Here is a 12,382-nt window from a genome sequence, read left to right on the forward strand (position 1 = left end):
AACAGATTGTTGATAGTATAACCATCTGTAGACCATCTACTGATGGAAAATCCGGACTATCCAAATAAAGTGTGACCGAGGCCTGCTTATAAGTTTGGCAGCTCTTAATGAAAAATGTAATATGAATTTAATAATAAAACCCACTCAAGGTCATCATGAGGGGGAATCCCTCCCTTCATAGAAGGGAATCCCTAGTATGTTAACAAGATGACGTCAGAAGTCAAGATGCTCACGTTCTGATAGAGTGCCCCCCTTCCATACCCCCTTTCCCCTCCATGCAGGGTGAAGCTGGTCCTGTTGGTCCATACAGGTTTGGTCTCTCTGGCACCCTGTGTCCTGACTTGGCAGCATTCCAAACAGAGAGGGCGGAGGGGAGAGAGGAGGGTTGGGATATCCCTGGCCCAAGGTGGGCCACATCGATAGGGCTGTTTGTCTGTCACACAGGCCTTATCTCTCTATACCCTTTGGTGCTGAACGTAGTACAGCGTTTCTTGCCCCGGCGTACTTTCAAATGGGTGTTCCCTCCATTTTCTCTCTCTCTCTCTCTCTGCCTCTCCATCCGCCCCAGATCACTCTATCATTGGGTACGTTTACGTTAGCATCGTGGCGATCAACCTATTTCTACTGCCACAGACTAGGCTGGATCACCTTGGTGCAGGTAAGGGTGTGGCCTCCCAGGCTGGGGGTCCTTTACTGGGGTCTGTCATTGAGGGGGCTTTGGGGTCAGTGGTATTGAGTGGAGTATAGATGAGAAAAGGTGGGGATTTGAATGAAACATGCGACAGACAACTTTATCTAACTTTCCATGTATCTGAGGTTTATACTAAAATTTTATCCTATATGCCTATCAGTGAGAATAAATTTTTGGAATGACATAGCTGCAAGTTGGAGTTTGTCTTTCTACAACCCAAGTCTCTCGATTAGTCTGTTGCTAACTAACCGTACAATGATCCAGGTGCTTTATTTCTTGTTTGAAATTGGTACAAAAATGACTGTAAAATCTAACCAGCATTATGTGGGAGTTGTATAGTACAATTTAAGGTCTGTAGTGTTTGGTTGTGGTCCGTGATGTTTCAAATAACAGCTAACATCACACTTCTCTTCATCAGTTTAATTAGTGATGGTATATGTGAAGAAAGTTGACTTTTTTAAGTTTTCCCGCTCACCTTCATTTAGTGGTCGACGGAGGTTTAAAAAGCTCAAGGTTTGAGAGACGATGGCGGTAGTGTACAGTGTCTTCTTATCTGTCCATCAGCCTCTGTTGTTTCAATGTTAAACACATTTGCATAGTATTTCTAATCAGCATTGTTTTATGTGTATTTGGAGCACTACATATTCATTGTGTAACCAGATAAATGAAGACACAATTTTAAGTTAATACACATTAAAATATTCTACTTCTCACTGTACAATACAATTTGTATTGCCTGTCATTGTACCACGAGTTACCACGAGTTACCACCAGCCTTTTTTTAAATATCTTTACTGTTTTTGGAGTAGAGTAGATCTGTTAAATTACAAGTTACTGTACAAAATAGTTGTTACAGTATGAGTTGTAATATTGTAAGTTACTGTAATGGATGACTAGAGCACTAGGGTGTCTGTCTGGCCTGGGGAAGGCGTAACCCAGAGATAAGACTCTGTGAGTCTCCTACTCAAACCACTGCAAGGGCCACACTGTCTCAACGGCTGACTCATGGTTAGGAGCACAGCTCATAGGGGCTGTGACATGCGCTGGTGGTATCTTGATTCAATGGGCCTCAAAATGTGTCATTAGTGTGTTTATAAGGCTTACTTATGTAGAGGTTCATATGCCCTGTTGGTTGGGCTTGTGACACATTGTGACCAATTTGGGTTCACTGTGTGTATGAGTAGCCCATGAAAACATGACAAAAACAGTCCATTTAGAGTTGACACCAGATTACCCCAGATAAAGTATACCCCAGATTAGCCCAGTTAGAATTTACCCCAGATTAACCCAGTCAGAGTTTACCCCAGATTAACCCAGTCAGAGTTTACCCCAGATTATCCCAGTTAGAATTTACCCCAGATTAACCCAGTCAGAGTTTACCCCACATTAACCCAATTAGAGGTTACCCCAGATTAACCCAGTCAGAGTTTACCCCAGATTAACCCAGTCAGAGTTTACCCCAGATTACCCCAATTAGAGTTTACCCCAATTAGTTTACCCCAGATTACCCCAGTCAGAGTTTACCCCAGATTACCACAGTTGGAGTTTAACCCAGATTACCCCAGTTATATAACTGATGCAGGGGCAGTTGAGTCTCAGGTATTCCCAGAATTATTATTCAGGGCCATAAACCCCTCCCCTTCCCCCTCCTCCAAAATAGTCAAGGTAGACCTGAGAGGTCTAGACTAGAGCAAGGTCTTATTCGATATCACTGTTGAAACATTGATTGTGACATTAGAGGGAATCCCCTAATATCCCCCCTCTATATGAGAGCGGGCTGGCATTCCTTAGCTCTTCGGAGACTACATCATTGGTATATTTATATTTATAAGGCCATACTGAGACAGCTTCCTTTTCATCTGTGTACCTACATTGTCCAGCAGAAAAATGACAACTATCGCCTGCGCTCACATGTCCATTGTTGACTGTGCCTTAGGCCCGTACAGAGCTAGAGGAAAAAGGTTCATTGTTTTTAAAATATTTGTTTTATTTAACCTTTATTTAACTAGGCAAGTCAGTTAAGAACAAATTCTTATTTACAATGACGGCCTACCAAAAGGCAAATAGCCTCCTTCGGGGAAGGGGCCTGGGATAATAAAAAATAAATAAAAAATACAATATAAATATAGGACGAAACACACATCACAACATGAGAGACCTAAGACAACAACATAAGAAGGCAGCAAAACATGACAACACAGCATGGTAGCAAAATAACATGACAACAACATGGTAGCAGCACAAAAACATGGTAGAAACATTATTGGGCACAGACAACAGCATAAAGGTCAAGAAGGTAGCGACAACAATTCACCATACAAAGCAGCCACAACTGTCAGTAAGAGTGTCCATGATTGAGTCTTTGAATGAAGAGATTGAGATAAAACTGTCCAGTTTGAGTGTTTGTTGCAGCTCGTTCCAGTTGCTAGTTGCAGCGAATTGAAAAGAGGAGCGACCCAGGGATGTGTGTGCTTTGGGGACCTTTAACAGAATGTGACTGGCAGAACGGGTGTTGTATGTGGAGGATGAGGGCTGCAGTAAATATCTCAGATAGGGGGGAGTGAGGCCTAAGAGGGTTTTATAAATAAGCATCAACCAGTGGGTCTTGCGATGGGTATACAGAGATGACCAGTTTACAGAGGAGTATAGAGTGCAGTGATGTGTCCTATAAGGAGCATTGGTGGCAAATCTGATGGCCGAATGGTAAAGAACATCTAACCTCTCGAGAGCACCCTGACCTGGCAATCTATAAATGATGTCTCTGTAATCTAGAATGGGTAGGATGGTCATCTGAATCAGGGTTAGTATGGCAGCTGGGGTGAAAGAGGAGCGATTACGATAGAGGAAACCAAGTCTAGATTTAACTTTAGCCTGCAGCTTTGATATGTGCTGAAAGAAGGACAGTATACTGTCTAGCCATACTCCCAAGTACTTGTATGAGGTGACTACCTCAAGATCTAAACCCTCAGAGGTAGTAATCACACCCTTGGGAAGAGGGGCATTCTTCTTACCAAACCACATGACCTTTGTTTTGGAGGTGTTCAGAACAAGATTAAGGGTAGAGAAAGCTTGTTGGACACTAAGAAAGCTTTGTTGTAGAGCATTTAACACAAAATCCGGGGAGGGTTCTCTGCCCCTTCCATTTGGAACAAGCTTCAAGAAGTCCTGGAATTTACAAGAGCTCCTACATTTAAATTTGTTTAAAGCAAGGGTCAACACTATGATCTAAAATGAAGTGAGGGGCTGTCAGTGTTTTGACCCTTAGTTGCACGACACTTCCCTAAACCATGTTGTTGCTCAATGTGTATATTTATCTTTTTAAACTGTAGTGTTTTGCTTTTTTGGCCAGGTCTCTCTTGTAAGAGATTGTTCATTTCAATGGTAAAATAAAGGTCAAATGCATGTCTGTATTTCATGTGTCTAATTCTAGTGTGTTTGTGTTTATTAATTTATGTCAATGTGCATTCACATTACAGGGTATGCACAAACGTTGCTGAAAGTTTAAGGACAGACGAAGCAAGCACTGACACACTCCAATGGAGAACGACCTGTCTTTTGGAGAGGTGGATAAAACACATTGTTATTGCAATAATGCAGTAAATGGGATGGGGAAATGTGAATTGTGAATTCAAAGTATTTGTAACATTTTATTTACATCTTTTACTTTGACCCCCCCCCCCCCCCCCCCCACCTCTCTCTCTCTGATTCCATCCAGGATGTCATGTCCTATGAGGAGGAGAGTGACTCTGCTTTCCCATCTCCGATCAGACCGTGAGTGCTCTCCCCTCTTAAAAGTTAATTTTTTAAGTCTAATTAGCATTTCCTCATACAATAAGTCCAACCTGAACAATATTAGAATGAATTAAATGAATTGGTGAAAGAGTCAAAAACAAGGTTTTGTGAATGCAGCTACTTCAAGTGGTTGTCTAGATTGTCAGTGAGAGTGATCAAAAGTAGGCCTACTGTAAATGATTATACAACACCACCCCCCACTGGTCTAAGCCAGCATGACGTCCTTATCTGAGAAGGCAGGACTGATATTGCAGAGCTTGCCCAAGTCTCTCACTGAAGTCCCCAATCAATGGTAACACAACCAGCGAATGATTCTGAGCCTACAGTATATACAGACGTCATACAGGCTTTTACTGCCCCTTTTGGCCAGAACACCAAACACCAGAAGCTGCAGGTACTTCATGAAAGAAAGGAGCACAACCTGGCCTGTTGTCTGTAAGATCTGGTGAGACATGGACAGGTGTTGAGGAGCAGCACACCTGCGTCTCGTGCCCCCCCCCCCCCCTCCCCCCTCACTAACCAGGTTCACCCCCCTACCCCTCCCTCCCCAGGACCCCACCGGGCCACAGTGGCAACTATGACCTGGAGCAGAGCAGGCAGGAAGAGGACAGCAACCAGGCCATCCAGAGCATCGTCGTTCACACCGACCCAGAGGGTGAGCACTAAACGCCCATCAACACATTCTCTCTACTCCCCTCTGTATGTCTCACCTACACAAGTACACCTCCAATGGAGTGCTAGGACTGAACACTACCTCTCTGTATTTCAGCCTATCTGAACCTGAACACCAACGCCAACACCAGAGGGGATGCTCAGGTAAGCCCCATTTGGGGTATAGCTTAAAATAAACGGGTACCTAGTATATTGACAAGGAAGTTGCCATTTTGAACCTGAGCATGATGTTGTGTGTGTGTGTCTCAGGCCTATGTAGAGCTGAATGAGCTCATGGGCAACAGCTGGCAGGAGACTGGCCGCTGGGTGGGCTATGAGGAGAATTTTAACCCAGCAACGGGCAAGTGGGGCCCCTCCCACGTCTCCTACCTCACCTTCAAGAGTCTGATCCAGCTTCGCAAGATCATGAGCACAGGTGACTATCTGGAACAAATTCACTGTGTTTATCACTCAATCTAAAATAATTTATTGACGTAATCTGGATAATTTCACGAGGTTATTAGCAATTGAATCTTTTCTCAGAGCCACCACATGAAACCGTATTTCCAAAAATAGATGGCAGGCAGCAACAGGCCATGTTTGACCTATCCCAAAACTCTGTCTGTGTGTTCAGGTGCGATCATTCTGGACCTGCAAGCCAGCAGTCTGTCTGCTGTGGCTGAGAAGGTGGTGGATGAATTGCGGAGCAAGGGTGAGATCCGTGCCGCTGATAGAGATGGCCTGCTGAGGGCTCTACTGCAGAGACGCAGTCAGTCTGAGGGAGCTGTAGCTCAACCCCTGGGAGGAGACATCGAGATGCAGACCTTCTCTGTCACCAAGCAGGTAACACTAGTCTTAGGATCTAAATCCCACCGCTAAATCTAAATATCATTCCAGCACTTCATGACTTCATTCAACCTCTCTTCCTCTTTCTTTGATAAATCTATCTTTCTCTCCCGATATCTCATTAACTGACCTTCCTCCCTTCGCTTTTCAGAGAGATACAACTGATAGTGTGGAAGCCTCCATTGTCCTCTCAGGTAAGTTGTGTGTGAAAAGTGAAATACAACTCACCACCAACTTTTTACATTTATTTGATTTAACTAGGCAAGTCAGTTAAGAACAAATTCTTATTTACAATGGCGGCCTACACCGGCCAAACCCGGACGACGCTGGGCCAATTGTGCGCCACCCTATGGGACTCCCAATCACGGCCTGTTGTGATACCGCCTGGAATCGAACCAGGGTATCTGTAGTGACGCCTCTAGTACTGAGATGCTGTGCCTTAAACCGCTGCGCCACTCGGGAGCCCAACTGGATACTCTGCCTGATTTGCCTATTCAACCATTTATTCTAAAGAATATGGAGACTGTAATCTAAGCTCTATGTGTGTGTGTTTGTTCCAGGGGTGATGGACTCCCTGGAGAAGCCTGCCGTGGCCTTCGTCAGGCTGGGGGACTCTGTGGTGATAGAGGGGGCCCTGGAGGCCCCTGTGCCGGTGCGCTTCGTCTTTGTGCTGGTGGGCCCCAGCCAGGGAGGAGTGGATTACCATGAGAGTGGCCGTGCCATGGCTGCCCTTATGGCTGATTGGGTGAGAAAATAGAAGTGGAAAGAGGGATGGGACTTATTAAGGCCAAGGAGTGCAAGGGGGGAGGGGAAGAATGAGGAGATGCTTCATAGTATCTAGATTAATCTTTTCAGTGTTTTACAATGGCTAACCATGCTCTCCCCATGTCTCCGGTCCTACAGGTCTTTAGTCTGGAGGCTTACCTAGCCCCGACTAACAAGGAATTGACCAATGCCATCGCTGATTTTATGGACTGCAGCATCGTCATCCCGCCCACTGAGATCCAGGACGAGGGCATGCTCCAGCCAATCATTGACTTCCAGAAGAAAATGCTGAAGGACAGACTCCGCCCCTCTGACACCCGAATCATATTTGGTGGCGGGGCCAAAGGTCAGTCACACGGACTAACCCTGTAGTTACACAGACTAACCCTGTAGTTACAACTAATCTAAATCTATATATAACTTGTTAATTCAATTTCCAAATTAGGGATTGTTTGCGTTTGGCCTACATTTCCTTCTAATATGATTTTCCAAATAAAATTGACGTGCAGAGATTCTGGAGATTCTAGTCTAAACCCATCCAAAACACTTGCTCTGTCTGTGCTCATTTTGAGTCATTATTTGTTTTGTTTTTGTATCCAGCTGATGAGGCCGATGAGGAGCCAAGAGAAGACCCGCTGGCCCGGACAGGCATTCCCTTCGGCGGGATGATAAAGGACATGAAGCGGCGGTACCGCCATTACATCAGTGACTTCACAGACGCCCTCGACCCCCAGGTCCTGGCTGCTGTCATCTTCATCTACTTCGCTGCCCTGTCCCCTGCCATCACCTTCGGAGGCCTGCTGGGTGAGTTCATGTCTGAAGGAGGGACCCACCTAGTATCAAAGAGGACAGGAGCACTGCTGACTCTATATGGGTTTTGTGGGTAGGCCTACATAACAGCGGTTATAATCATGACCTTCATCCCCCTGACCTCTGCCTCCAGCCGATAAGACGGAGCACATGATGGGCGTGTCTGAGCTGATGATCTCCACCTGCATCCAGGGCATCATCTTCGCCTTCATCGCAGCCCAGCCTACACTGGTCATTGGCTTCTCTGGGCCACTGCTGGTGTTTGAGGAGGCCTTCTTTGCGGTATGTATCATAGCACTTTCACATAACAGCTCAGTGAGCCCTAGCTCACAGTATGCTGAGCCATCACTGCTTCATGTCCTCGGGATGTCAATCATATTAGACATGATTTGCTTTGGCTATTATGATAACTATGAATTTCAAAGTTACAATGCAAGTACATCATTAACATGAACAACTTATTTTTATAAATCCCATTGTCTAGTTCTGCAAGTCCCAGGAGATTGAGTACATTGTGGGCCGTATCTGGGTAGGCCTGTGGCTGGTGATCATCGTGGTGGTTATCGTGGCTGTGGAGGGCAGCTTCCTGGTCAAATTCATCTCCCGCTTCACGCAGGAGATCTTCTCCATCCTCATCTCCCTCATCTTCATCTACGAGACCTTCAGCAAGCTCGGCAAGGTACCACACATCACTCCACCTCATCTCCTCACATCCATCCCAACATTTACATCCATCCACCATCCTAAGCACTTTTTTATACCTCAACTGTAAATACAAAAATAAAAACCTGTCTTTCTCCTTTCCTTCACACCCCTCCTGTCCTCCGCTGCTAATTCATCTACATACCTACTTTTCTTCTCGTTGTTCAGATCTTCAAAGCTCACCCTCTGGTTCTGAATTATGAGCACTTGAACGACAGCCTGGACAACCCTTTCCACCCGGTGGTCAAGGAGCACATAGAGTATCATGAGGATGGCAACAAGACAGTGCACGAGGTCATACATGAGAGGGCCTACCCCAACACCGCCCTGCTTTCCATGTGTCTTATGTTCGGGTGTTTCTTCATCGCATACTTCCTCCGTCAGTTCAAAAATGGCCACTTCCTCCCTGGACCGGTAAGAGCTACAGCTGTTTTCAACAGTGATGACTACCGTATGTCTGTGAGCAAAGCGAACTTTTAACAACCTGGTGCTTACACAGTATGTTACTGCTGGACAGTATTGAAGAGAGATGAATCAGGATAGGGTATTTTAGCGCTGGAGAGCCCCCTCTGTGTTCTGTGTGTGATAGCCTTCACTACACATGTTTTCCCTATCACCAGATTCGTCGGATGATTGGAGATTTTGGTGTTCCCATTGCCATTTTCTTCATGATCGCTGTGGATATCACCATTGAGGATGCCTACACTCAGGTTAGTGATTTATAGGTTTGTGTTGCCTTGACTAAAAGGTGATCTCAGTGTATGACATATTACTCCTTAAACTGTTTCATGTAAAAAGGGATGTCTAGTAATAGATTAAATACAGCATATGTATTTTGTGTGTCCCCTGGCAGAAACTTGTGGTGCCCAAGGGTCTTATGGTGTCCAACCCCAATGCCAGAGGCTGGTTCATCAACCCCCTGGGAGAGAAGAAGCCTTTCCCTGCCTGGATGATGGGGGCGTGTTGCGTGCCAGCCCTGCTGGTCTTCATCCTCATCTTCCTCGAGTCCCAGATCACTACGTTAGTAAAATCAATCGTCTTCATGTCCATAGTCCCTCCACAACCACCAAGCCTCCTCTCATTGTTTGACCTCTGACCTTTCTAGGCTGATTGTGAGCAAACCAGAGAGGAAGATGGTGAAGGGCTCTGGTTTCCATCTGGACCTGCTCATCCTGGTCACCATGGGTGGCATCGCCTCCCTGTTTGGGGTGCCCTGGCTGAGTGCCGCCACCGTGCGTTCTGTCACCCATGCCAACGCCCTCACTGTCATGAGCAAGGGACCCAAGCCTGAGATCGAGAAGGTGCTGGAGCAAAGGATCAGCGGCATGCTTGTGGCCGCCATGGTCGGTAAGTGCTACCATATAGGCTACTGAGATTTAGCTGATGCAGTTGATCCCGACGAACAGACAGAACACTGGGTGTCTAAAGAAAAGTTCAGCACAGTCAGTGTTGAGCTCCTAAAAATGTATGAGAAATGTTTGTTGTTCCTGCTATTCCCAGGTGTGTCTATTCTCTTGGAGCCTATCCTGAAGATGATTCCCATGACGGCTCTGTTTGGAATCTTCCTCTACATGGGTATAACCTCACTCAGTGGGATCCAGATGTGGGACCGAATGCTTCTGCTTATTGTACCCAGGAAATACTATCCTGCTGACGCCTACGCACAAAGGGTATGCTGCCTCTCTCCACCCCCCAATCGTCCTCCTTTCTGTTTCATCGTTTTATATCATTATTTAATTTATGAAACATACCAGAAAATTCCCACACAATAACACACTGTGGCAATCACAACGTCATTATCTGAAAAATCATACATTTCCTTTGCACTTACAAGTTTTACACCATAGTAAATATCAGGAGCGCAACTTTGGTTTTAGAAGTGACATAATTTTGTATTTAATTTTTATACAATCGGATAACCACTCCAAACAGCCTACCCGACCGCTCGGAGGCGTCCTCATGGTCCTAAAGCACACCATTGCCTCGTTTTGTATCACATTCCAAAGATAAAACTGGGGGGGACAAAAATGCTATTTCAGAATGTACCCGTCCCCAGTGAAAGTTATGCCCCTGGTAAACATAAGTATATATCCAATGTGTTGCCCCTGTCTTAACCCTCCTTCTCTCATCTCCTTAATGCAGGTAACTACTATGAAGATGCACTTGTTCACCCTGATCCAGATGGTGTGTTTAGGAGCTCTCTGGATGGTGAAGATGAGTGCCTTCTCCCTGGCTCTGCCCTTTGTCCTCATCCTCACCATCCCCCTGCGCATGGCCATCACTGGAACACTCTTCACTGACAAGGAAATGAAATGTGTAAGTGGCACACAAATGTTTTACTGTGGTTAACTACAATCACAACACATGTATATGTTTTGGGTAGGAGCCTGGTCCCAGGTCAGTACCTTATGTTGTCCTCCCGATAAGTGGTCAGAAGAGTTAGCTAAATCACATACACATGAGACCTAATGGAATCTGCAGAGAACATTTTCAAAATACCCATTCAGCTGTTGATCAATAGAATGTCAGTGTCGCTATTCATTTTCTACATATTGGGTTCAGTTTCATTTCTATTGGAAATGCTATATTTCAAATGATTTCAGGAGGTTTAGCATAAATTCGGCCTCTCCTAAATCAGTGCGACTCAACTAAACTGTGTGTGTTTCTCTAATGAGACTGTGTGTTCTGTTGCAGCTGGATGCCTCTGACGGCAAGGTGAAGTTCGAAGAGGAGCCAGGAGAGGATATGTACGAGTCCCCGTTGCCATGAACACCTGGACACGACCTTTCACTTCTCAACTCGCTGCGAGGATCCAGTGAACTCAAACAATGCTTTAATAGAGTCTAACACATTTATTAGTATGTGCCATCAGAAATATTCTTTAGGAAAATGTATTTTTAGCCAACTGTCCTTAAACATCATTGCAATTGGGTATGTTTGTGTGCCAAGATAAAATGAAGGTCTCGGGTAAGCATTCAAACCTTTTTAATGACAGGTTGCCTAATATTCTACACTATTAATATGACAATTAACATTTGTCTCTCAAATACCCAAATAATGCCAAAAATATAATCCCGTCCGTATTAGGCAGATAGATAAATGCAATATTATAAATCACACAAAAATGCTTTTCTATGGGACTGTTATTTTAGCCTTGGTTCTGTAGCCTATTTTATACCCTAGTTACATTACTCTCCTTTGTTACAGTTTGGTTTTATGCTTCATTGTGAGCTTATTGAATGAAAGTCTTATGTAGATCACTTTTTGTTCTTGCTGTTTTGTTTAGTTGCAAGCTAACGTGTGAGTATGGAGTTCAGATCATCTTAGTTCTATTTTGGGGTGTCCAGTGGTGTCACTCATTCAGTTCTTATACCTAAATACATATTTACTTCAGGATGTAATGCTTTCGGTATTGCAAAGGTGAGAGGGATACATATAGGAAAATGTATTAATCACTGAATGAATTGTAACAATATAATGATGATGTGGGAGAGAAATGTGTAAATATGACAAATGAATCACAGCAATAAGATTGACTATAGTAGGCCTATTGCACCATTTTTTCATTGATCGGGGACAGGTGTAAAAGGACAGCTGTATATTTGGTTTATTGTATGTTGATGTGTGTTTGAATCACTGTACAACTGCTGTTTTGATTGTCACCCAACCAATTAAAGACATTTTAAACCCTTTCATTTCTTCATCACTTTATTCATCAATGGTAGGAGGGCTGACAGTGCTGGTCCACAGGAGCACCACTCCAACGCGGTTTAACGACGCTGTGAGCTCATTGGAAAGTCATTTGTTTCCAATGGATCTGGCTGTCTGGATTGGATGGCTGGATTACGCCCCCAAACTGACAAGGTGGAGTTGGAAGAAATTACATGAGTGAGAAAATGAAACCGTCAAATAGGCTACTCGACTTTGCAAATAGGAGCACCACTAAAAGTATAGGCCTATCCATGGAATACAATTCCAGTATCGTTTTCGCAATCTGTCAACAGAGTTAGCGCTGGCATGAATATATGTTTATGACACTTTTTTCTCTCAAAATGTTCAATAGGCCTTAACACTGCAGATTGTTATTAAAATGTTAGTTATTATGCTATAATTTGTGAAATTACT

The 12,382-nt window shown here is 44.5% G+C and overlaps 1 protein-coding gene across 1 annotated transcript; it reads left to right on the forward strand.

Annotated features, from left to right (window-relative positions):
* Positions 1-571: 571 nt before the first annotated feature.
* LOC100136769 (Band 3) lies at positions 572-11,947 on the forward strand. The gene is given in 20 exon segments (NM_001124717.2): positions 572-658; positions 4,168-4,254; positions 4,407-4,462; positions 5,035-5,138; positions 5,253-5,299; positions 5,405-5,570; positions 5,769-5,977; positions 6,132-6,174; positions 6,541-6,725; positions 6,884-7,091; positions 7,346-7,549; positions 7,689-7,837; positions 8,040-8,234; positions 8,426-8,671; positions 8,878-8,967; positions 9,111-9,277; positions 9,363-9,604; positions 9,758-9,927; positions 10,400-10,573; positions 10,952-11,947. Coding segments are annotated over 19 exon segments (2,757 nt in total). The 5' UTR covers positions 572-658; positions 4,168-4,227; the 3' UTR covers positions 11,027-11,947.
* Positions 11,948-12,382: the final 435 nt, after the last annotated feature.

This window comes from Oncorhynchus mykiss, chromosome 13 (assembly GCF_013265735.2).
Source record: "Oncorhynchus mykiss isolate Arlee chromosome 13, USDA_OmykA_1.1, whole genome shotgun sequence".
Classification (NCBI taxonomy): domain Eukaryota; kingdom Metazoa; phylum Chordata; class Actinopteri; order Salmoniformes; family Salmonidae; genus Oncorhynchus; species Oncorhynchus mykiss.